The sequence below is a fragment of the Onychostoma macrolepis genome, chromosome 16 (genome assembly GCF_012432095.1).
Source record: "Onychostoma macrolepis isolate SWU-2019 chromosome 16, ASM1243209v1, whole genome shotgun sequence".
Lineage (NCBI taxonomy): Eukaryota > Metazoa > Chordata > Actinopteri > Cypriniformes > Cyprinidae > Onychostoma > Onychostoma macrolepis.
In genome coordinates this window covers 19,120,302-19,146,849 of record NC_081170.1, presented here as the reverse complement: position 1 = coordinate 19,146,849, position 26,548 = coordinate 19,120,302, and the positions used below count along the sequence as shown (strand labels likewise).

The window sequence follows — 26,548 nt, the reverse complement described above, 5'->3', positions numbered from 1 at the left end:
CGTTCTCCTAAATCCACGCGATGTCGCCAGAGAGATCCACAGACATGCTTCCTTCAGATGAGGTCACTTCTTACAGCCGTTGATTTCCGGCTGATGAGGTTTGCGTACACGTCTACTTACAGAATCCGTGAGTGTAGTCTGGAGTAGAGCAACAACAAATCCGTTAACCCTTGTCTACAGTATCAGCCGTGGATTCACTTCATATAAAAACATCGATGAAAGAAAGCATGCACGTCTAACAGAGAGCTCAGTGACTAGACGAAGAATCCTTTGCAGTTTGAAATCCATCGGCACTGAGTTTGTGTTTACACTGAAGTCAGATGGGGGAGGTGAGGAAACTCCAAAAGAAGTTAAGGCAAATTGAAAACTTGGAGATCAAAATTTCCCTCACTCCCGAGGAAAAAGTAAAGGTACAGAATTATCATGCTCATTATCACAGCATTATCACTCACATGAAATTTCTGTGTTACTTCTGCACTTGCACAATGAATAGTAAATAGAGTCCCATGTATGTTCAGTTCAGATCACACATAAAAAGATCACTCAGGAATGATTCACTGAATAGAAACACACCATTTTAAGGATAACTAATGTATTCAGTTAAACCACAATTTCAGTTTTGTATTTTATGATCATCACACATCACTCTTCCTAGGTCTCAAAGAAGGCGGAGCTTCGCTCCACATTGGCTGAGCTTCTGCTGCAGCATTCTGGCCCCCAGCAAACTCAAGGGATTGTGGGAAAGGAGGAGGATAAAATGAAAAGACAAGTGTAAGAATGAGCGACTAGGTAGGGAAGGGAGAGAGAGCGAGACGGCCGAGGTGCGTAAGATTAAACTCTAGACCTCTGCCCATGGCTAGTCTTCCGCTCTCTGGCGTCTAGGCAGTATTGATTCATCATATTTCTTTAAAAACTCTATCCTTGAACTCCCACACTGAGGCTTTCTGTCTCACACATTGCTATTTAATAATATACTTGTTACGACAAAGGTATAACAAGACAAGCAGTGTTTGTTGAACACTATGGACAGGCGTGAGAATAAGTCACAGTGATATTTTTGTGCTTGTTGATGTTTATTTTTCATGATAGCGAGGAGGTCAAAGAGCAACTTGTTGTTGCCTGTCGTCCTGCGCTGAAGATTGCTCGAGAGGAGAGACGAGAGAATGAAAGAAGCGATGGAAGCCAGACAGATGGCAGAGGAGAAACGCATCTCCCCGTCAGCCCCAGTGCAGAAGAACAAGAAGGTCAAATTAGTGCACTAATCACACACACAATTACAGTTACTCGCACAGATGTTGATTACAAGCCTGCTTGTCTTTCACAGGAAGTTCTGCCTTATGGCTGTCTCATGCGATGATATAACAGATGGTTAGTTTATCGGCATTCATGGGAGAGGAAAAAAACATGACCTCAGTTTATATGAAACCGTTTGTTTGTCTTCATACGTCGCAGATGCCGAGTTCAAATCTCGCAGACAGACTTGGGAAAAGGCCAAGTTTCGTCTCAGGACTCTGGAGGGTCATAGTGACATCATCACCTGTGCGGTCGCCGTCGACAATCTTGTGATTTCTGGCAGGTACCGGAAAAAGTAAATCGTTAATGATTAACCGACTGTGAAATTGCTGACGTATCCGTTAACACCTCTCTCTTCTCTGCTCTTCACCTACTGTTTCTACCAATTTAAGTCGAGATACAACAGTTAAAGTGTGGCACGTTCCCACGGCAACGGAGCAGCGCAATTTGGGAGGTCACAGTGGTGGAGTCACCTGTCTCAGTGCACCACCTCCAGAGTACTGCAGGAGACTGGGTACACACACACACACACACACACACACACACACACACAGACTCACACTCTCTCAAGCCCGGGAAAGTAAAGAATAATTGATCCTGTTGACGGGGCCAGCCGGCTGATACAGATGTACCTGCGATTGTTCACTCATCCTTTATGCTCTCTCTTTCTTCCCACCTCTTTTGTTCCAGCTACTTATGCCCTCCTTCCCATCTGTCCCTTTTGCTCTCCATCACTCCTTGTCTTGCTGTTTTGACAGTGCATTTATTCTTCACATCCTTTGTCCTTCGTTCTCAATTTTCTCGTGTCTTGCAGTCACTCTTTTTTTCTTGTTCTTGTCTTCAACTTTCATTCTCTTGATCTGTTTTTCCACAGCACATGTATTCGACTTGGCTGACAAGGAAAGATTTGTTCTAAGTGGTTCCACAGACTGTTGTGTGAGAATTTGGGCTTTGAGCTCGGGTGAGTTTTTCTTTCACACACACACACACACACACACACACACACAAATGTGTGGCCTCAGCAATCATTTTCAAATGAAGGTTGTGCAGCTTAAGCATTATGAATGTCCTTTAAATTACAAGGCAGAACTGTTGAATACTAATTTGATTATACGGAGGAATGCAAATACAAAACTATTTAATATATCAGACATGAAATGAATTCTCGTCTGAAATTCTGTAATTAATAGATCATAGCAAAACCGTTTTTAACATTGATAATAATACAAAATGTTTCTTGAGCACCTAATCAGCATATTAGAATGGTTTCATTTTAAAATATGTTAAAAATGAATATTCATGTTTTACTGTACTTTTGAAAGAAATGCAGTCTTGGTGAGCAAATAATACTACTTTCAAAAACATTAAAAAAAAAACCCTACCAATCCCATACTTTTGTATGGTGGGTTATTATAAATATTTACTTATTTTTATGATCTAAAACTGCAATTTCACTGACTAGTACAGACAAAACCATCACAAGACTATGACATTGTAATATAATCATATTTATTATTACAGTCATTACTAAAACTGTGTGGTTATAGTGTGTTACATAGGCTATTTGTTATATACAAATTTTGAAATGATTTTATTTTCTGTTTGAAACTTGTGTGGTGTTGGATGTACAATGATGAATCATTTGGGAAAAAAACTGTTCTGCGTATTAGGAAATAAGAAAGCTTAACTAGTCAAAATTAATGATGTAATCATAATTCTTTTGCTGCAAAATTAATTAAGCTAATTAAATCTTTCTTTGTGACTGTGCTAGGAATGCTTTTACATGGCAGTTCAGTCAATTTCACATTCTTTCATTTTAAATCAAATTCCAATTCAACATCCTGTGATGTGTGAGCAATGTGATTGAAATTCACATTCATGAATCAAATGGATGCCAATTTTCAAAATTCAGAATTTTGCCAAACCCTGCTTAAAATGTAGTGTAGCATTAGAAATGTATTGTCAAATCAAAAGTATCCATTGTAAACTATTTTTAAAATTGAAATGGTAAAGGATGGAGAGTATACAGTAGATGTGCTGTTGTTCTGAGCGTCCATTATCTGAATCTCAGTCATTATATAACTGGTGGAGAGGGTGCTACTCAGTCTTTTTTTGGACACCACAGCTTTTTTCGTCCTCTGCCGATGAGGGTGAATTAAACTCAAGTGTGTTTGCATCACATGTTGTTATTCCTGCAGGTCAGTGCATCAAATCCATCTACACATTCAATGCTGTCTCAAGCCTGTGCTTCATTCCTGAAGGAGAGGGCTTCATTGTTACAGGTTCAGGTAGGTATCCATGTGTGTGAGAGTGAGGTTGAGTTGACCATGCCTTGCATCAGTCTCCATATATCAGGTGCGTCTGACGCTCAGTGTTACTGATCTTACACTAGACGCTGGGAAGCTGCAGGTCTGGAGCTGGAGCTCGCTGGAGAACTGGCAGTCAGAGAACGCACACCTGGACGCAGTCACCACACTACAGGTGGGCGAGTGCCATGGCAACAGAACTGTGCTGGCATCTAGAACTTTCCGAGTCTGTCCTTTAGAGCAGCACATGTTTCAAAAAAAAAGAAAAAAGAAAGATAGTGCCTCTGCTCAAAGCTGAAGTGTTGCCTGTAGAGGAATCCCTTTAGAGCAGTTTTCTCCTCGCGATCTTTAAACACAGTCTAAAGTTCACAGAGATGTACAAGCTATTAAATGCCAACATTTAAAAATGAATCTCTTTTTATTTTGTGATTAATGAATTGTATGAAATGAAACTGGGCAGAGCAATATAATATAAAGAAATCAATAGATACAGAATAGAAGCAAATAAATCATGTAGCAATTGAGATAAGAAACAGAACACTGTAGCATCAAACAGCAGTGACTCTCTTTCCATATTTAATACTGTTAGTTGGCACGAGTTGTCATGGAAACACAGTGGCATTTACCCTTCGTTCTCTTCACAGTCCCAGGGTCCTCTGCTGTTCAGCGGCTCCGCAGAGGGATGTGTGTGTGTGTGGGAGGTGTCCGATAAATGGACGGAGCCCCTCCGCAGGTTGCACATCTGGGGGCCAGAAGTCACAGGGTGTGGTGGGGTTGACGGGGTGAACGGGAGGCTGATTCTGAGCCCCCGTGGTGACCGCGTGTTCCTTTCGTGTGGAAAGGCCAGCATACGAATCCTAAATTGGAGAACGGGTAATACATTCTAATCTAAGTTTAATATTAATATGAATTAGGATTATATTTATTAATTTAATAATTAGTTAATGTACATATATTATATCAGTGGTGTGCAGTGGTGTTCTGAAATGAGGTTTTTGTATCAAATGTAAATGTCCCAGTCACATTTTCTTGCTTAAATAAACATCACTAACACAGAGAAAGAAAAAGAAAAAAAGATTTTACTATATATTTTTACATTAACTATGATAATCAATATTCCGTTTATTAAAGCCATGTATGAAAGTTATTATTTTCAAGCATTTTACATTTATTCCAAAATAATAACTCAAGGCGGTGACAATTTAACAATATTTTTTATTTGTGAACTTATGGTGAGCTATTATTTTTAATAATTAACTTTTAACTATTTTTGATTTTTTTCACAGAGATTTACTTAAAATTTCACCAAGACTAAAAACTAACCCACTGTCAAGTCTTATTTTGATGAAAGTGGTTATATCTAAGTGTGCGAGTTGTTTACTTACTTTTTAAATTAGTCTTCTTATTAACATCATTATATTGTTCATTCAAACCGAATCATTAACGCGAAACGAGCATGAACACAAGAGGAGGGATTTAGAACATGAACCAATCACAGCCAATCATAATCTGTGATTCATATCCAGTCATATCGCGATGGAGGCTTTGCCTCCTCTCAAGTAACTTTTCCCCATTCATTCTGAGTAACCCCCCACTAAGCCTACCGCACACTTTAGGGGGTCTGTTAGAACTCAATGGGCTCAGGGGAGGCGAGAGAGACGCTGACTCCCACTGTAACTTTAGCTATCGGACAGTGTTTCTATAAAAAAACAAAAACAAGGAATTTATACAATTTTTAATGATCCAATATATTTTGAGGAGACACTGCCTCCCTTGGCTCTGATCCGCCCCTGATATATATATATATATATATATATATATATCACTGTCATAAAAGTGACAGTAACAAAAAAAAATCTATTATAAAAAATGCTGTTATTTTGCACTTTTAAGCATCTTGGAAAAAAAAAAAAAGCATATTAGAATGATATATGCAGGATCACGTGACACTGAAGATTAAGCTTTGTTGATTTATTCAGTTTACTTATTATTAACAGTGTAGTTATTACTGTTTTTACTGAATCTTTAATTAAATAATAAAAATATATATATATGAGTCTCAAAACTATATATATGTACACACACAGTGCCTTGCGAAAGTATTCAAACCCCTTCATTTTTTTTCACATTTTGTTATGTTGCAGCCTTATGTTAAACTGCTTTAAATTATAATTTTTTTCCACATCAATCTACACTCCATACACCATAATGACAAAGCAAAAACAGAACTGTCACAACTTTGTAAATTTATAAAAACTGAAATAAGTACATTGCATAAGTATTCAAATATTTCTCCAGAAATATTTGATTGGGTTCAATCCCAGGGCTCTGGCTGGGACACTCAAGGATATTCACAGAGTTGTCTATGCCACTCTTGCTGTGTGCTTATGGTCATTGTCCTGTTGGAAGGTGAACCTTCTGCCCAGTCTGAGGTTCTGAATGTTCTGGACTTGGTTTTCATTAAGGCTATCTCTATATTTTAGTGCATTGAGCTTCTTTTCTACTCTGACGAGTCCCTCAGTCACTGCCGCTGAAAACAGCCCCACAGCATGGGGCCTTCTACCAGCACACTTTACTTTTGGGATGGTACTCTGCAGGTGATGAGCAGTGCCTGGTTTCCTTCAAACATGATGCTTGGAATTGAGGTTCATCAGACCAGAGAATCTTATTTCTCAGTCTGTGGGTCCTTTAAGTGCTGTTTTGCAAATTCCAAGTTTGTTTTCATGTGTCTTCACTGAGGAGAGGATTGAGTCTGGCCACACCGGCATAAAGCACAGATTGATGGAGTGTTGCAGCGATGTTTGTCCTTCTGTAGGTTTCTCCTATCTCCACATATGATCGTGGAGCTCAACTAGAGTGACCATCAGGTTCTTGGTCACCACTCTAACCAAAGCCCTTCTCCATGAATTGCTTAGTTTGGCCAGGAGGCCAGCTCTAGGAAGAGTCCTGGTTGTTCCAAACATCTTCCATTATGGATAATGGAGGCGACATGCTTCTGTGACCCTTCAAAGCAGCAGAATTTTTGTAAAGATGCAATCCTATTTTTGAGCACTACAGGCAATTTTAATTTTAATTTTTTATTATTATTATTTTTTACATTTTTATTTTTTTACCTCAGGGCTTGTCTTTGCTCTATATGCATTTTCAGCCGTTAGACATTTTATTAAGACACGTCGTGTGCCTTTCCAAATCATAACCTGTGGCAAATTCAATTAAATGGGTAACTTCACTCAATGTGGGGTAACATTTACAAGCAAAATAAATGCTCCTGAGCTATATTTCAAATGTCCCAGATAAGGGTATGAATACTTATGCAATGGAATCATTTAAGTTTTTTTTTTTTTTTTTTTAATCTTTAATACATTTGCTAAGATGTCATTTGCTTTGTCATTACGGTGTATGGAGTGTAGATTGATATGGGGAAAAAAAGGAATTTAAAGCAGTTTAACATAAGGCTGCAACATAATGTGAAAAAAATGAAGGGCTTTGAATACTTTCGCAAGGCACTGTGTATATATATATATATATATATTAGTTTTGAGACTCATTTATATATTTTTATTTTTTATTTGATTAAAGATTCAGTAAAAACAGTAATAACTACACTGTGAATAATAAGTAAACTGAATAAATCAACAAAGCTTAATCTTCAGTGTCACATGATCCTGCATCTATCATTCTAATATGCTTTTTTTTTTTTTTGCCAAGATGCTTAAAAGTGCAAAATAACAGCATTTTTTTATAATAGATTTTTTTGTTACTTTCACTTTCGGTCAATTTAATGTATCCTTGCAGAATAAAAGTGTTAATTTCTTTAAAAAAATATTTTTGATCTTAAAAAACTTGACTGACTAAACTCTTAAACAGTAATAATTATATGTATATATAATATTAACTTTATGTATATTTGAATATATTTGCTTGAATTTACAATCAAATAAATCACTGTTAATATCATATATCAAATATTTGATAAAAGCAGCCCTCAAATTAGAAAAACTAGAAAAATATATTTCAAAGATATTACATAAAAGTGTGCAGATGAATAGGCCCACTTTTTTTTTTAACTTATTCACACCAAATAAACATGCTAAATCAGCTCCAATATTTAGTCAACATCTTATTTTATAAAGCACCTCTCATAGATATTCAGGATTCTGTCGCAATAAATATTTTACAACCCCCATTGGACCTTCATTTGTTCTTTGACTCAGGGCTATTTAACAGATTTATTAATGGAATACATCTTGACTGAGTCTGTTCGCTCAGAGCTGCTAATATAATCTGTGTTAAAGTCCCAGTGGCTCAGAGAACACAGACAGGAGAGGGGGCTGTTTGCCCCAGGGCAAAGGAAAATGTAAAAAAAACATCCACCACTTTCTCATTTTAATCCCGTTTTCTCACAGGATATTTGTGCTAAAGGCCATTATCTCAAAAGAAAAAAAAAACCTGTAAACAATTTCATCAGATAAATCAGAGTTACTGGTAGGAGCACACCATGATGTGACACTCTAATCGAGAGTGCTGAGATTCATAATGACCCCAGTTCATCAAACAACTCGTAGCTGGAGCTCTCAAAGAATTAATGAGCTTCTTACAGACAAAAAAATATTGGTATTAACGGCATAAAACACACAGCAAAGTCGGCAGCTATTGACAGAGTAGGAACAGAGTCTATAAATAGACAGATTATGTGAGTTTAATTACTTTTTGTTTATGGTTTATTTGCGTTTCAGTGGATAAATGTTAGAAAGTGCCCGTAATGATGTGTGTTTGCTCTCCCCAATCATGTGCAGGCGTGATGACCAGACTAACCAATCACAGCAGCACTGCTGGTGTCACAGATTGCGTCAATCAAATACCCGGCCTTTTGATTGGCTCTTGTTTTGACATCACTAATGGAGAGAGCACGATTAACTGTGAGTGAATTTAACATCAATTTTATTTTAACACCTTTGAAAACTGTGGGTTGTATAATCACCTCTTTTTTTTCTTTCTCTCACACTCTTTCAGTGTTCTCGCTTCCCCAGTGCAAATACCTGGTTTCACTCACTTCTTCAGATCTTCCCAGGATTCTTTGTTTTGCTGCGTGGCTAACAGCAAGTGGGGACCATCGTTGGGTCACAGGGGGTCGTAACCTCATTGTTTGGGAGCAGCTTCCTGGAAGTTTTAAAAAGAGGTGTGTCCCCCCCCCCCCCTAGATATAGAGGTCTCTTTCATGTATCTCAAATTCACTTTCTCTAAGAGATGTACTTCACAACCCCTTCTGCCCATTACTTACCCTTCACAACCTACTTTATATAATGAATTACTGTATATATCAATTCATAGGCATTCGCTGGCACATAGTTACTAATATAAGACACTCTGCTCAATGTTTCATTTAGTCAGTATATCAATATGTACATCAGTAATGAGATACTGGCTGGAATATAGTATCTTTGGGATGCTTATTAATGAGAAGTCTGCAGGAATGCTCCGGGCACAGTTTAATTGACAATGAGAACCGTAGCTCACATCGAGTGCTGGATGCCGAGCCAATGATCACTTTGTGTAAAAAATATTGATTTCTTTGTAACTTCAATTCTGTCTGGAGCTGCAGGTCTCAGCTGGTGGGTTACAGGAAAAACAATGCTGAATGCAAATAATCAAATGCAACTAGCCATATAATGCTGCATATTTAGATTTGTGAAAAAGACTCAGGTTTTTAAAGGGGAGAGAAAACGCTTCCCATTTCATTTGTTGTTGATGTCAAAGACTTTGCATTCTGTATTTTGGAGCTTAATCTGTCACTTGGAAGCTATCCAAATTAGGCAGATGCCAACATTTCATGGCGATATTAATATCAATGTTTAATTTCAAGGACATTTTTTCCTTATATTGCTGTTGGTTTTTGGTATTCACTGGTTTTACTGTAGTTTTGGGCACTTTTCAGCTGGGCAGGCTGGAAAACCAGATTAAATCATCTAAAGCCACCTTAGACTGGTTTAATTGGGTTTATCAGCAGAGCAATAAACGGTTTTGGTGCTGTGTTGGGCCACCACTCGATGTCCAATGTAAAAACCAAAACCAAAGACTTTGCATTCAATATTTTGGCACTTGTAACCTATCCAAATTAGACAGAGGCCAACATTTTATGTAAATTTTAACAATAATGTTTCATTTCAAGGACATTTGTGTTTACGTTTGTACACACTACTGGAAAAAATGTCTTAAACCAGCCTAACCTGGTTTGCCGGTCTTAGCTGCTCTCCCAGCCTGGTCGGGCTTGACTGATCAGGCTGGCTTTTGGAGTGGTTTTAACCACTTTTAAGCTGATCGCCCAGCAAAACTAGCTAAACACCATCTTAGAGAGATCAAATTTAACCAACTAAAACCAGATTATACTGCTTTAAGCAGGTTTTTTCAGCAGAATATTTAAACAATTGCGAACGAACCAAGAGGAGCCTGGAATGCGATCACAAACAAACTGACAGGGACAAACGCGAATGCAAACAAACCGAGTGGGACCTGGAACGCGATCACAAATGAACCGAGTGGGAAATCGCGATCATGAAAGAACCGAGTGGGACAAACGCAATCGCGAACAAACCAAAGTCTCTTTAAGACAAGTCATGTCACTCGGCGGCCATGTTTGAAACGCCTCTCGGGCATCCAAGTGCAGCTCCTATCTCTTTGAATGGTGAAACATCAAATTCTCCAAAACTGTTCACTAAGCTTACGATTAAATTTCATATTTGAAATCACCAAAGAAATCTGACAACAACTGTACCATAAATGTTGTCTCTTTTGCTCAAATAGTGTTATAAAAAGCATATTTTTCAGGCTAGATCAGCCAGTGCGCATGCTCAGTCCTGAGCGCACGTCTCAGAGCACTGACTGTTTCTATAGCAACCGGGACTTCTAACGGCAGCTGCAGTGATGCGCTGACTTTATCGATTAGCGATTGGCTCTTTCATTCAGAAGGCGGGGCTTCCTGCGATTAAGCGGCCATATTGAGCGTTGCATTTTTCCCCATTCAAAACTATACGAGTGACACGTCTTGGGTATTCTATAGTCTTTGAACAAACTGACTTGGACAAACAAGATCGCAAACAAACCGAGGGGGACCTGGAACAATATCATGAACAAACAGAGTGGGACAAAAGCCATCGCGAACAGACCAAGGGGGACCTGGAACACGATCCAAACTGAGAGGGACAAACATGCTTGCAAACAAACCAAGGGGAACCTAGAAAATTCTCACAAATGAAACGAGGGGACCTGGAACGTGATCCAAATGAACCGAGTGGGACAAATGCGATCGCAAATGAACCGAGGAGGACCTGGAACACAATCACAAATTAACCAAATGGGACAAATGCAATTGTGAACAGACTGTGGGGGAACCCCCACTGAACTGAAATGCAACTGTGTTGGACAAACGCGATCATGAATGGACCGAGGGGGACAAATGCGATCGCGCCGAGGGGTAACTGGAATGGGACAACCAAGTGGGACAGACGTGATGGTGAACAGACCCACCCCCCCCGACCTGGTGGGGGTGATGGGCGGCACCGCTCCCTCTCTTACACTGGGCCCCGTGCCAGCTTGAGACGGCCCTGGGTGCAGTGACACTTAACATTGTTTGTCAAACTTTCATACAATATATCCAATCATATATTCATGTTTCGCTACACTATTGAAAATAGACAATAGACCCTTTCATTGAAATGTTGCTAATGTGACACCTTAAGCCAGATATGAAGAAGAGTTTTAAGTTGATCTGCCTCTGCCTAACTCTTAATGATATACTTGCTACTTCAAAAGCAGTTTGTATAATGAAGTCATTCCAATCCCATTGACAGCGCATTGTTGTCAGCAGGGCAGCTTTGCTTTTTTGCTTCAGGCTGAGTTAAACATCCATCTGTCCTTGTAAACAGCGCGACCTAAGTGAACTGCACTGACGGTCTTCAGTTGTTTTTTCTCTAGAGGCGATGTCATAGTGAGACGAGACAGCCGATTGGTAGATTGTCTTCTGGAATCCGACAGAGACTCAGAAGACGAACAAAGCGAGGGTAAGAGAGAGAGCCAAAGATGGATGTTGAAAAATACCAGTCCAAAGAAAATCTGCAGTATTTTAATAATAAAAGCACCTTTTCACACACTTTATGGACTTTATTTTGCAATGTTTTCCAATAAATGAGTTAACAGCATTTAAAAAGTGATGCTATAAAACATTTAATTCACTTTGACAGCCTTTATGAAAACATTTTTTTTTTCCTCCAGTGGACGATGATGAAGAGTCCATACCCCAGGATGCATCTGAAACAGAGGAACCTGCGAGTTCTTCATGGCTGCGTTGTGTTCTTCAGTGAGCGAGAGGAGGGGTAAATGAAAAAAGAGAGAGCGAGGGGAAGGAGATTGAAGGAGGGTTAAAAAGAACAAACTGGAAAGGAAGAGAAAGCGAAGGCAAGGTCAAGGGGCGACGATGAAGTGCAAGAAATCACGTGAAGGGACTGAAGTGGAACAGATTGACTGACTGGCAGAAGGGAAGAAACAGAAGGAGGAGAGAAACAACAGACTGTTTTCTATGTAAACGTTGATCCAATAAAACCTACCATGTTATGTCTGTGTACGTGTGAGAGTATTTATCATCGCTGGCACTTCTGTCTATAAATATCTATAGCGTTGTTCATCATGTAGGGCTCCCGTCCAACACAACATTAATGTATATCGATTTTCCTGCCACTGCCTCTTTTCATTTGTCCTTTCTGAATACTTTTTATTTACTTCAGCTGGTCTTCGGAATATTAATAAGCTGCTGCTTTTATTCCGTCCGGCTATTTTCGCCTTCAAAATTCATTTATTTTCTTCTCGCTGCCTATTTAATTTGAACCAGTTAAGATGCATAATTAGTATTTCAATCTTTCCTCCAATCCTCTTTTCCTCCCTCCCTCCTCTGGCTCGCTCTCTCTCGCTCTCTGTTTCTCTCTCTCTCTCCTTTCCTCTTCTGCACTCTATTTCTCACTCGCGCAATTTCTACATGTCTCTGTCGCTACGGCAACCAATGCTTTTCCCCACTTCTAGGCGCTCTGCCTCTCTCCCACTCCCTTCTTCAGTGGCATGAGGTAGGCATGTGAGCCGATATCTGTCTTGAGAGTTTGAATCTGCATGTTTCCAAGTGTGTGTAGGTGTATTTGTGAGTGTTGCCTGGAAGTCAGAGTGTGCCGTCAATCTGGATACAGATGTTGAGTTTTGTTTGACGGCTCGAGAAGAGGCTTGACACAGGGAACGCATCCACAGGTGTGTTCGCATGTGTTTTTCTGTGGATTTTGTGGTTTGGTTCTTGATAGAGTGTGATCCGTTTTGATCCGGATGAGTGTGTATGCTTACAGTATGTGTGTGTTTTTATTTGTGTTGTCTCGGAGCCAGCAGAGTATTTCTCCACTACAGCCATCTGTTTGTGGTCTTTTAGTCAGTGTCAAGACTGAACCCTCCCCCTTCCAGCTCTGTTTCTCTTCTCATCCTTCTCTTTATGTTATTCTCATTTAAGAGATGATCGGAGCGGCGAGGAGTCAGTGAACAGGCTGAAGCGATGGAGCGATGGTAAGGCAAAGCGAGAGCGCCGAACAGACTGTTTTGGTTGCACTGTGCTCTCAGATCTGACCAGTTAGTTTCCTGCAGCCCGTTGGGTTGCATCAGCTTCTGCTTTAAGTCTCTTTCCATCTGTGCTCGATTCATGCCTCTCAGTTATGTGTTTTTTCCAATCTCTAGCTTTTCCTTTTCAATCCCTCCTTCCGTCTTTTCGTTGCTTTGTCTCTCCTTCCTCCCAGCTCCATCTCTCCCCACATTGGATTCATTCCCCTTTGGAGCTTCCTGCTGGTCACTGTAATTTTTTGCACTGCCACCGGTGACACAGATGACAGGAAGTGGGAGGAGTTGGGCGAAATGCAGATACCAGTCACAGCGCAGGCCAGCACCACTCAGCTGTGGGCAGTGGACTGGGGTCCCACGCAGCCCCTGGAGGACGAAACCCATCACTTGCTGTCCAGTCTGGAGACGGAGGGTTTGAGGGTGACTACGCCCGAGGACTGGTCGCACCGTCGAAGCGCGGCTGCCAATCAAACGCAACGCCCGACTACGGGAGAGAGGGACAAGATAGAGACAGAAGAGCAGGACACCGAGGAAGGTTGGTATCCGTGAAATGAGTTCTTTATCTGAGAGCTGCATCGCCAACAGGGCTCTGGGCTCATGCTGGTTCCTCATAGTAGAAAATCTGTGCTTGAGGAGAGCTTAGATTTCTCTCCCATTGAGCAGGAGGCAGGCATCAATCCAATCAATACAATTTTACCTGATTATGACACTCTGCCCACCCTTTTCGCCCCCACATTTCTCTCGCTCTTCTCTCCTGTAATGGCTTCTTGTTGCAAGTCTTTCTTCATGCTTTTTCTACATCTTAATGTTTCTCTTAATTGCTTTTTTATAGGAATGTGGGCCATTTGGAAGCGAAATGGGAATGAGTTTTGAAATTCCAGTTCAGTTCTTGCATTTGAATTGAGGTAGCAAATAAGCCAGAATTTACAATTATGCATTTTGCAGACACTTTTATCAAAAGCAACTTGCATTGCATTCAAGATATATGTTACACTGGGTTAATGCACAGCATGGGAATTGAACCCATGACCTTGGTGTTGCAATGCTCTACGGTTTGAGGAATGCATGTTTAATTTAAAGTAGAATCTAAGATGTTTTACGAATGAATTTCTTACAGTTGCCGTTCATGACATCATACACAATATTTTCAGATTAGGTGATATTGTTCAAACAAAGTCCAATAGTAGAGAGTGTGTTTCGGGGTCCTGGTGCTGTAAGGTCAAGGTGCTCTCTGGTCTAGGGTTTATCACAGTCCATCAAATAATACTTCAGAATGACCATGGCACTCTTGTGAATTAAAAAGCCTTTATTATCAAATGGCTACATCCAAGAAATCTAAAAACTCTCCAAAGAGTGCCATTGTCATTCTGAAGTATTCTTATTAAGTTGGCTTGAAAAAGCCAACTTACTGATCTACTATATAAACTTATTATTCTTCTTCTTCTGAGCCAAAATTTAAATTGTATCTCCTCCTAGAGCTTTCAAGCTAGAACCACCAAACTCGGCCCAGACCTTCAGACTGGTCTGACTCGGGTTGCTATATCTCTTCAGACTGATCCGACTTACGGTTTTCCTAAAAATGAGGATTAAAACTGCGAAAAATCCCATAGACTTACATTGCCGGAATGTTCAAATGAGCCAAGACCTTGCAAGCTCCAACTGACAAACATTCAAATGTAAACACACTGAAGCCCATTAGACTCAATCAAGCTTCCCTTCTATGTACTATTTCTAACCCATTCAAACTCATATAAACTTCCACTCTATCTAATACTATTTCTAATCTATCTAATCATGCTAGCAACATGCTAGTAACATGCTAATCATGCTTGAAACATGCTAACATCATGCTAGCAACTTGCTAATCATGCTAGTAACATGCTAAACATGCTAGAATCATGCTAACAACATGCGAATCATACTTTAAACGTTAACATCATGCTAGTAACTTGCTAATCATGCTAGAATCATGTTAGAAACATGCTAGCATCATGCTAGCATCATGCTAGATACCTGCTGTAACTTGCTAATCATGCTAAGAACATGCTAGTAACATGCTAATCATGTTAAAGACATGATGGTAACTTTGCTAATCATGCTAGAAACATGCTAGCAACATGCTAGTAACTTGCTAATCATGCTAACAACCTGCTAGTAACATGCTAATCATGCTAGCAACGTACTAGCAACTTGCTAATCATGTTAGCAACACGCTAGTAACTTTCTAATCATGCTAGCAACATGCTATTAACTTGTTAATCATGCTAGAAACATGCTAGCATCATGCTAGATACCTGCTGTAACTTGCTAATCATGCTAAGAACATGCTAATCATGTTAGAATCATGTTAGAATCATGCTAGCAACTTGCTAATCATGCTAACAACGTACTAGTAACTTGCTAATAATGCTAACAACATGCTAGTATCATGCTAATCATGTTAGAGACATGCTGATAACTTGCTAATAATGCTAACAACAAGCTAGTAACACCTTAGCAACCACCCCGAGTACCATAGCAACCACCTAGCAAACCACCGAGTGCCATAGCAACCGCATAGCAACACCCTAGCAACCACCCCGGGTACCTTAGCAACCACACAGTAACACCCTAGCAACCACCCCAAGTACCCTAGCAACTGCATAGCAACACCTTAGTAACAACCCTGGATACCCTAGCAACTGCCTAACAACCACCCCAGGTACCCTAGCAACACCCTAGCAACCACCCTGGTTACCCTAGCAACACCCTAGCAACCACCCCGGGTACCTTAGCAACCGCATAGCAACTCCTTAGCAACCACCCTGGGTACCTTAGCAACAGCATAGCAACACCTTAACAACCACCCCAAGTACCCTAGCAACCGCATAACAACACCCTAACAACTACCACAGGTACCCCAGCGATCTGTTCTTCTGATAGACTGTATTGCCTTTGAAACATTCAAACTTTAATCTTTAAAACTATTTTACGTATTTCAAACTACTTCAAACTTAAAACCTTCAAACTTAAAGCTTTTAAAACTTTTACAAACTTTCTGGCTAGGCTTTTTCAAGCCAACTTAAAGTTTGTATCCAAACTTTACTATCTAGTTGTTATTTGATGTTTGAAATCTAAGTATACATTTGTATATTTTAAACTGTATTTAATATTGAATTTATATGTACATTTATACAAATAATATATATATAATTATATTAAATATTTTTAGTGCATTTCATATATAATTACATATATGATATTTAAATATATTATAATTATTTTCAAATATTTAAATTATTATTATTATTATTATTATTATTATTATTATTTACTTATTTTAAATGAACCATGAAGAAAGAGCTTTATTTTATAGAATGTAAATTTATTTCAAAGTCTTAAAAAAATCCAACCAAATATATTTTCTTGTCAGGGATGTAAACAAATATTCAAGATTGTGTGGGTCCATATGAAAACATTTAGAAATCTGTAATTAAAAACCCACATTTGGAGGGGAGACGTCTTCTTCCATGTCTATTGTTTTTACGGTCCTATTTCTGTTGTGTGACTGTGTTGAATTCATTTGAATTGCAGTTTAGCACATCCTCTTCCTATCATTCCAATTGAAAGTAGAATTTAACATCACATGGGTTTAATTCAAACGTCTGTTCAAAGTGTCCCTTCACTTTGTCTAATTATACTTCTCCTGTGCTATTTCTTTCCTCAGTGGACCCACAGTTTTATGTGACAGTGACGATCTCATCTCTGCTGATTCTCTCTGCGGTCATCATCTCTGCTAAACTCTGGTGAGACGTTTCACCACTCCTCTGCCTGTATGGTTTTGTCATACATCCCCCTGAGACAGCTTGCTTCGTTGTTTGAGTGACTGAACAGTCAGTGTGTCATAATGGGTTCACACCACAGATGTACACAAACTTTCTGTCGAGGATTCTTCTGTTCAGTAAGAGTTCCCTGCAGAACTGTTAAAAATGCCATCTATGGATATTCTGACTCTGCAGACACTAACAGTGTGGACACCTTACAGTGTTTTATTGTGCTGGTTTAATTAGAAATGTAGCCTGGAGTGTCGAGGGCCATCAGGCACAGGAATGCATTTATATTTACTCGGACGGCATCATTCGATCGCATAGATGATCATTAAAATGATATAGAGACCTGAGGAACGGCCCATATCATCCTGAGAGTAACTATAAACATGGGGTGACAGGTTATGAGAGTGATTTATTACTACCTGCCTTAGTTTATGCTAGAATGTTCCCTTCGCTGAATTCACTTTTATTGCAACATGTCAAACTCTTCAGCCGACACACAATAACCATTTTAACGAATTGGTGGCTAATTTGAATGAATTCGTACAATCTCATTTGTTCGTTTTTCTATGATCTTCTTAGGCTCAAATTATACTTTGGCTTTTAAGTGTACACTAGGGTATGCGTTGTTTGTCATCAACATAGGCGTACATACATACTATATGTGTACTATACTCAGCTCGCACATGTGCCTTCAATGTTTTTGCAGTAGTTTGTCCACAAGATGGTAAGGCCTGTTGTTTTACAGTCAGCCATGATGACAAGTACTTGTGTGAGGGGGGTTAAGAGATACCCGCAACTCTAATTTAAGACATTTTATAACTTCTGGAGAGAAATAACGCAGACATTGGGCACTGGAAACTTTCAGGTATACTTAGTTTTCCACATTTCACTTCATCCCGTGAGCGTGCAAGCCTTTCAAAGTGTAGTTGACTTGTTAGTGTGGATAGATGTTTAAATCGTTATTTTCAATTTTCAATTACTTGCACATGCGCCATTATGTGCGCAGACATCAGCGAACTGCGTGGACGACAATTACGTAGCGCAGATAGTACACGGGCCTCGTGTTTGGGTCCCCTCTCCCTCCTCAGGCCCTTGGAATCATCCTAAACTTCGCAGACATGTAAAGTATACTTTCGGCTTTAGGGGTGGACCTTCAATCTTACATTCTAAAAGAGGAATGTTTCTGTACGAATCACAAATTCACACACGAAATCACCACCTCGTCAAATGTTTTATCGTAAGATTAGCATTCGGATGGCTTCAACCAATCACATCGTTTTTATACTGCGGCAAATCAATGGTGCAGATACTATAAATCAGACATTATGGGAATGTTTGTGAGCTTGTTTGTAAGATCGATAGAGAGGTTTAAAACTGTCACATCGCGAACTCCCGACAGGTTTATGTTAAAGTGAGACCGCCGCTCACGTAGAACTAAGATCAGACCGACGTTCATCTGAGCGAGCCGAGGGCGATTTTATTGCACAATCTACATCTCCGCAATTAATCTCTGTATTTCACACACTTGCCTTGACAGACATCCTCTCGCTCATTTAACAACCCCCAGTCCTCCGTCCGTCATCCCATCAGAGCAGAGGTGGAGTAAACTCACTCCTGAGTCACTGAAGATAAGTGCGTGTCGGTGTGGGGTATTAATATTACATGAGATGTCACACCACTTCTGCGACACTTTGTCTTCCTCATGGTTGCTGGACAAATATGATTTTAACTGAATATTTTAGCATCTTTCTCTCTCTCTTTCTCTTTCGCGTGCTTTAATTTCCCCCGCTCTGCTTTTTTCTTCTTCTTTCGCTGAAGGCGGTCTATTAAATTAAGCCAGCGAGTGAATGAACTTCCCGTCAGTGTCACTGAAGTGTTTGCCTTCTTTCCCGTTATACTCTTTAATCTCTCTTTTCATGCCTCTTTCTCACCTTCTTCAGTGCCTATATTCTCGATTCGTTCACTGGCTGTCGTCCTAATCTCTCACTCTCTCTCTCTCTTTCATTCAGTTACGACCGCAGTCTCTCTCAGCGCCCTCCGCCTCTCTCCCTCGCCATCCCTCGCTCCATAGCTCAGGAGGACAGCAGGCAGACTCTAAACAGCACTCCATCCTTCCCCGACAGAGAGAGGTAGCGTGCTTGTGCCTGTAAGCCTGTGGGACAGGGTGCCAAGACTAGTTTAAGTTCTTTGTGTGTGCGTGTGTGTGAAAAAGAAAAAGCCAGAGATAACAAGACGGCTAAGCCCTGTCAGAGGGAACAACATAAATAAAAGAACATGTTCCTAACAAACAAATAAATAAACACAACTAGGGGCTATACTAAATTACTGATTTGTTCGTTTAAAATCATGTTAGGGTGTCTGTGGATACTTATTAAAAAGTCGAAACATTAAAAAGTATTCTAAATATCACAGAAAAAGAAGAATGTTTAGAATATTGTTCATTTGTTGAGGGAAAGACTAGGAATTATGTATATAGGCCTATATAAAATCACTGTGTATTAATATATTGTTGCAAAAATAAAATTATAATTTTAAGTTTAAATTATTATTACAAAAAATAAATGTTAAGATTAAAATGTTAGGCTATTTTCTTTCATGACATGAGAAACTAAGTGGAAAATGTACAGTAGTGGCCTAACTATTTGAACTTGATTTTACGGTATTTTCTTTCCTGAATATATTATTGGAAATACATTGTGTTAATACATAATACATAAATAAATATTAATTTATCCCTCTACTGCTGTTCGGTCATTTTAGACCGGGACAAAAAAAAAATGTTTTGAATTTTTCAAAATCGCTACTTCATCGGAATGATATGAAACTTGGTGACTTTTATGGCAGTTGCTATGTGACTACAAAAAAAATAAAATAAAAATTGTGGACTTGATTCGAAAAAGCTAAATGGCTGTAAAAAAATATTGTCACACTTGTTGTTCGCGGTCAAAAATGACCACCATTGGAAATTAATTGGAAATACGCAAAAATACGAAAATACAGAGAATTGTTTGTGTACAATCTACAAATCATTCACGATGCAGAAAAAGAGTGCACAGCAATAGAGGGGTGACACTCTAAAATATCAAGAGTGCAAAATAGACACACTCCGTCCACCCCCCACAGACACACGTATATGAATTAGTGTGACTGTAACACAAAGCATGTTCCTGCAAATGCATGAAATAAAATCAATAATTCGGGCAAAAATTCAAAACACAGACACCAAGGAAGGGGTTACACACTAAAACATCAAGAGTACAAAACAGACACACACTAACTCACTCACAGACACACACACACACGCACTATTATACACATACACAAATGAACTGGTGTGGCTGTAACAATATGGCAAAATTGAGCCAGAAGACTCAAATAAGAGCTTGAAATCTGATTGATTAATCTCTGATAATCTTTGTTGAATTTTGATGTTATGTGTAACAAAATGCCTTTCTCTGTTTTCAGGTTTGACTATAGTAAAATTAATGCAAAAACTAACATTTCAAACCAAAATTTAAACCTTTACAAAAAGTTGAGAATGTCTAAATATATATCCAGATCCACGACTTAATAAAAATAAGTCTTTATGCCTAAAAACCACTAGAGAGTTTATAAGCCTTTTATATAGAGCTATATCAATTGGCTAAACCATGGAATTGCAGATGTATTTCTTTATTTACTCTGACCTGATGGCACTAATCTGACTTCAAAAATTGGATTTTAAAGACATTGCCTCTATTTTAACATGAAATACTGCCATAATTGAAAAGTAATATCAAAAGCTTAGACTATTTTTTTAAATTATTATTTTTAGTGGGAAAATATTGATCATAATTATTGCATAAATATTAATTAGTACCATGAAATTCTCTGAAAATACAAAAGAAAAAATATTATGGAACAAAAATATATTACATATGATTTTACTGAAAATAAAAAAAGTTACATTTCGGGTGTTCGGTCAGTTTTGACCGTGAACAACACAAGTGTGACCCCCGAATGAACAATACCAGAGGGTTATTATTCCTTCATAGACTAATTTAATGTAAAATAAATATGGAAAAATGGTATTTTAGTTCCTGCAGATATACACACTGAATTTTAAATAAATTCATTTAGGCTTAGCGTTTATAATGGTTAGATACATGTACAGTTATGGCCAAAAATATCGGCACCCTTGGTAAATATGATCAAAGAAGGCTGTGAAAATTAATCTGCATTGTTAATCCTTTTGATTTAAAAAAATTTACAAAAATCTGACCTTTCATTGCATAATAAGAATTTAAAATGGGGGGAAATATCATTATGAAATAAATGTTTTTCTCTAATACACATTGGCCACAATTAATGGCACCATTACAAACCTCACATTACATTATAAACCTCCATTTGCCAGTTTAACAGCTCTAAATGTTCTCCTATAATGCCTGATGAGGTTAGAGAACACCTGACGAGAGATCAGAGACCATTCCTTCATCCAGAATCACTCCAGACCCTTTAGATTCCCAGCTCCATGTTGCTGCTTCTTCTCTTCAGTTCACCCCACTCATTTTCTACAGGGTTCAGGTCAGAGGACTGGAATGGCCAGCAGAAGCTTGGTTTTGTGCTCAGTGACCCATTTTTGTGTTGTTTCTGAGGTTTGTGTTTGGATTATTGTACGGTTGGAAGATCCAAACATGGCCCATTATAAGATTTCTAACAGAGTAAGTCACTTATTGATTTTTTTATCGGTTGGTATTTGATAGAATTCATGATGCCATGCGTCTAAACAAGATGTCCAGGACTTCCAGCAGAAATATAGGCCCACAACATCAAACATACAGCAGTATATTTCATTGCACATTCATCATTTTTAGTTTCATCTGACCATAGAAGCCAGTGCCATTTGAAGTTCCAGTCGTGTCTGATAACTGAATATGCTGGTGCGTGTTTTTGGATGAGCGAGGAGAATTTTTCTTGAAGCCCTCCCAAACAACATGTGGTGATGTAGGTGCTGTTTGACAATATTTTTAAGGTTTTCTGACGCCGAGACTCAACTATTTTCTGCAATTCTCCAGCTGTGGTCCATGGAGAGTCTTTAGCCACTCAAACTCTCCTTCTCACCATGCATTAGTACGATATAGACACACATATACACACCTCTTCCAGGCAGTTTCGTAACATTTTATGTTGATTGGAAATTCTTAATTATTGCTCTGATGGTGGAAATGGGAATTTTCACTGCTCTAGCTCTTTTTTTAAAGCCACTTCACTAATTTGTGAAGCTCAATTATCTTTTGCTGCACATCAGAAATATATTCTTTGGTTTTTCTCATTGTGATGGATGATTAAGGGAATTTGGGCTTTGTTTTCCCTCGTATTTATATTTCTGTGAAACAGGAAGCCATGGCTGGATAATTTCATGTTCATAATCACCCTGGAGTGCTCAAAATTGTGAATATGAATGGGAATATACTTCAGAGATATTTCACTCATAAGAATTTCTAGGGGTGCTAATAATTGTGTCCAACGTGTATTTGAGAAAAACATTTATTTCATAATGATATTTCCCCCCATTTTAAATTCTTATTATCCAATGAAAGGTCAGATTTTTGTGAATTTTTTTAAATAAAAGATCAAAAGGATTAACAATGCAGATTAATTTTCACAGCCTTCTTTGATCATATTTACCAAGGGTGCTGATATTTTTGGCCATGACTGTATGTAAATCAATAAAAAAATCTAATTGTTATTATATTTATTAAACAAGTAATTAGTAAATTAACTTTTTAATTAATAGTAATATTACATTATTATTCTTCCATTAACTCATTTAGTGATGCAAAATGTACCTGTTTTTTAAATTTATTTATTTAAGTATTTTAGTGATTACTATTAACGAATGTGTTGATTAGGTTTAAACCTCATTACTTAATGACTAAAATATTATATTTTGTCTTTTATTATTAATCAGATTCTTTAAAAAAATGTGCATTCAATGAAAATGTGTTCAATTAATTAAATTAATATCTATTTAAATAAAAAATGCGGATACCTTGTATGTATGGCTGATTCTATGTGTGTACATCAGTATGTTAGTGTTGTTAGATCAGTGGTATGCCTTGCAATACAAAACAGCCAGCTAGGCGTTGTTGTGGAGGTTTTTCCTCAATTGTTGTGAATATTTCAACAGGAGAGACACAGAGAGTGAAAGCAAGCGTGCCATCCATGAAATCAGACCCCTTCCTGCTGCTCTCTGCATTTCAGAATTAATCTCACAGTCGATAATAGAGTGAGACTCTTATTAATTTAATTTGCCGTCTCTTTCTTCATCTCTTTACCCCACGCTGCAGGATACCAGTGGTCAATCTTTGAAGAGCTGACTGTTCCGAGCACGATAATCAAATCCCGCGGGCATGACACAGACTTTGGTGTGGCCGTTGGTGAGAACACGTGGGCAAGCCATGCGAATGTACATAACATGTTAGATAGACAAATGTGGATTTATGGATGAATACATCTGTTTGGACACTCTGATGGAGACTGTGAGGTTTTGTGGTCCAGTGGCTCTTCGTTTCTGGCTGTACCTCTTTCTTCCAGTGCTGTTTGTACAGTATTATTCTCATTAGCTCAACGCAGCCATTCACAAGGGCTCCGGGAATGCTATGTCCTCTACCATAAAAACAATCATTAGCTTCTGATCCTGGAATAAGCTGTGATGTATGTAGTCATTAATTTAGTAACCGGCGTGACATGCTTGCAGTAGCCTCTCTTTCATGCATACAAAGGTTACAGCTGCCTACTGCTGCCTTTATCGCACTTAATGTAGCATTTATTTGAGCTTAATGAATGACTGCAGTTATTTTGAAGAGTTAAATATAATTCACATCATTTGTTTTATAGTGTTTTGTTTCATATGGCTCCGTGTTCCATGGCAACAGTGGACTGCAATGACGTCAGCTGCTATCTGGAAACACCTCTGCAGTGTTACCTTATAATTTACACTAATTATCAGATGGACGTTTTCGTAAATCTGACTCAACATCTGTTGAGGTGTTGGTGAAACCTACGTAATTCTATTCTGAGTGTGTTGTTATGCTTCTTATTAGCTTTATACTTCTAAATCATGGCCATATAGCTCTTCTCGGGGGTCTTTTTTGGTTTAGCAGAGAGCTAGCACTCACACCACAGTGGCTGATGTGTGTGATGTTTTCATGTTGAGTTTATGGAAAGCACAATTAAGAACATGTATGAAGACACACTGAAAAATAAGCTTGGCGTTTCCATGGCATATTTAGTTTGATAAGCAATTAAAAAACCATGCCACACAAGTTTGTTTGATGTATCGCTACGCTAACAACCCATGGCTAGCGAGGCAGCTTGGGGTTTCTTGTTTATGAACTGCAACTATCAGGAGGGTTTGGGTTTTTAGACGATAGCAACATTTTAAAATCTGTCCTGAAGTCAGTGTTGCTACTAATTTTACTTCCGTATTTTGACTAATTTGATAATGAAAGTGGATATTCAACAGGAAAAATTAAGGAAGGATGTTTTAAAGGACAAGTGTGAAAAATGATCTTTCTATCACAGAAAAGAGTCAGACTGACTGCAAATTTGCAAAATCAGTGTGTGGATAGCTAATTGGCTAATCAATGGTTAACGTTATCTAAGTGCAACAGTGTCCGCCCACTTTATCAGCGGGCTTAATTTCTGAAGTATTTTTCCCATTCTTTTTTCCCCCATAGGGATTTAAAATAAAGTCTTTAAAAGTTACAAGCCATGAACCAAATCAACAAGGTGAATCACAACATTACAAACTTTCATTTGAAGCAAAAAAGTATTTGAAAAACGGACAAAAGGACAAAGGTGCAAGACTGTACTTCCATTATGCGTTGTGAATGACATAATGGAATTAAAAATAATGCAGAGATAGAAAACCATTGACTTAAAGACGTTTATTATATGTAGAAGTGATATATTTTAGGTTTATGGCAAAATATGCATATTATACAAATATTTAAGTCATTTGAGAGTTTAGGGAGACTGACTCCAATTCGTATTTGGCAGTGCTTCGTGGTAATGTGCAGGTGGTGAAGTGTTCTTTTGGCACTATTTGCTTATCACGATCCTCTGTAAGAATCGTGAGTAATTTAGATTTTCACCAAAAACAAGTCTCAATAATGCAGGTCGAGTGCTTCAACAGAAATCACAGTAGGTCTGTCCTTCATAGTTTATAATTTAATCATTAAAAATCAGTCCTCTAATGGAGAAATTGAATGGGATTTTTACTTCCAGAACCTGACTTTGCATTCTATAAACTGTGTGGTCTGTCTTAGTAAAAGGAGCAAGTTCGTACATTTGATTTACATTTAATTCAAAGACTTTTTTTCTTCTTCTTTGAAATAATGATGAATTGTTCACAATATGACCAAGAACATATATATATATAAAATGGTCGGTTTTACATATTGATACATTCTCACTTTAAACCAGAAGTAATATAAGCTGAATTTTCCAAGGAAATCATAATCATCATAACCCTCTCAAATAACCGTGTAACTCATGAAATTAAAAAAAATAAATAAATTACAACAGAGAGGGGAAAAAGAAACTAATGTGCCATTATAGTTTATGGGCACATCAAGATTGAATTCTCTCATAATTTTTCACATCATGCACAAGAAGCTACACCATGTGAGATATGTTTAGAGGTTTCACATCATTTATGTAGCACTGCCTTAAATATGTGATTCAATGTACTATGAAGTCAATAAAAAGCCATCTCTGGTGTTTTAAAACGTGTTTCTTTGGTGTGGTGTTTGAAAGGACTTCCTATATGACAGTGACTCATGCAATCACGCACGCCAAACAGCCAGGCCAAAGGGACACCGCGAACACTCATTAGCCATCGCACAGCAACAAAACACCAGGACACAAAGATGCTTCACACGTTCACTTCAGACACACACATGCTGTACGTAAGCCGCAAGAGTTCACAGCTCCCATCTGCTTAGAGCTGGGAGACTGAGAAACAGTGAACCTCAGTCACACCGACTGAAATTAACACCACTATTTATAGAGAGAAACAGAAGAGGGTGTGTGCGTAAAAAGGATCATGGAATTTGAGGTGGATGGATTTCTGCAGAGAGAAAGAGAGAGGAGGCAGGGGTTAATGCAAAAGTAGATCATCGCTCTCTGTTTTTTATTGTTCTCCTCATTTCTAAGTGGCTACCACAAGTTAATCGCTACCATTACAGACCATTACGCAGGACAGAGAGAGAAACATTGCTTTAGTCAGGCTTTATGGCTGGATAAAGGGCATTTCACATAACACAGTGGTGGGAAAGAGCGTATGTGCTGAGAGGAAGAGAGGAAACCAGGATGTTATTTCAGGGCCCCAACATTAAAGTGTGGCTAATTAATGCCATGACCTCTTAACAGACATGCCCCCATTGAGACGAAACATTTAGCAGCACTTAACATTAGAGGAAAGGAAACATGAAAGCCAGAGACTACACAGGG

At 38.5% G+C, this 26,548-nt stretch overlaps 1 protein-coding gene across 2 annotated transcripts; it reads left to right on the top strand.

The window, feature by feature from the left end:
* The first annotated feature begins 15 nt into the window (after positions 1 to 15).
* LOC131521365 (uncharacterized) lies at positions 16 to 26,402 on the top strand. 2 transcript variants are annotated; one of them, XM_058745992.1, is made up of 16 exons: positions 16 to 410; positions 656 to 771; positions 1,090 to 1,244; positions 1,453 to 1,576; positions 1,686 to 1,807; positions 2,168 to 2,254; positions 3,492 to 3,581; positions 3,686 to 3,774; positions 4,244 to 4,472; positions 8,396 to 8,518; positions 8,613 to 8,778; positions 13,135 to 13,187; positions 13,501 to 13,770; positions 16,942 to 17,020; positions 19,057 to 19,176; positions 23,380 to 26,402. In XM_058745992.1, exons 1-16 carry the CDS (start codon positions 321 to 323, stop codon positions 23,399 to 23,401), a joined length of 1,935 nt encoding a protein of 644 aa, XP_058601975.1. In that variant the 5' UTR covers positions 16 to 320; the 3' UTR covers positions 23,402 to 26,402. The 2 variants fall into 2 exon arrangements, with proteins under 2 accessions (XP_058601975.1, XP_058601976.1); XM_058745993.1 differs by lacking the exons at positions 13,135 to 13,187; positions 13,501 to 13,770; positions 16,942 to 17,020; positions 19,057 to 19,176; positions 23,380 to 26,402 and adding exons at positions 11,571 to 11,656; positions 11,868 to 12,206 and having other exon boundaries at positions 37 to 410.
* Positions 26,403 to 26,548: the final 146 nt, after the last annotated feature.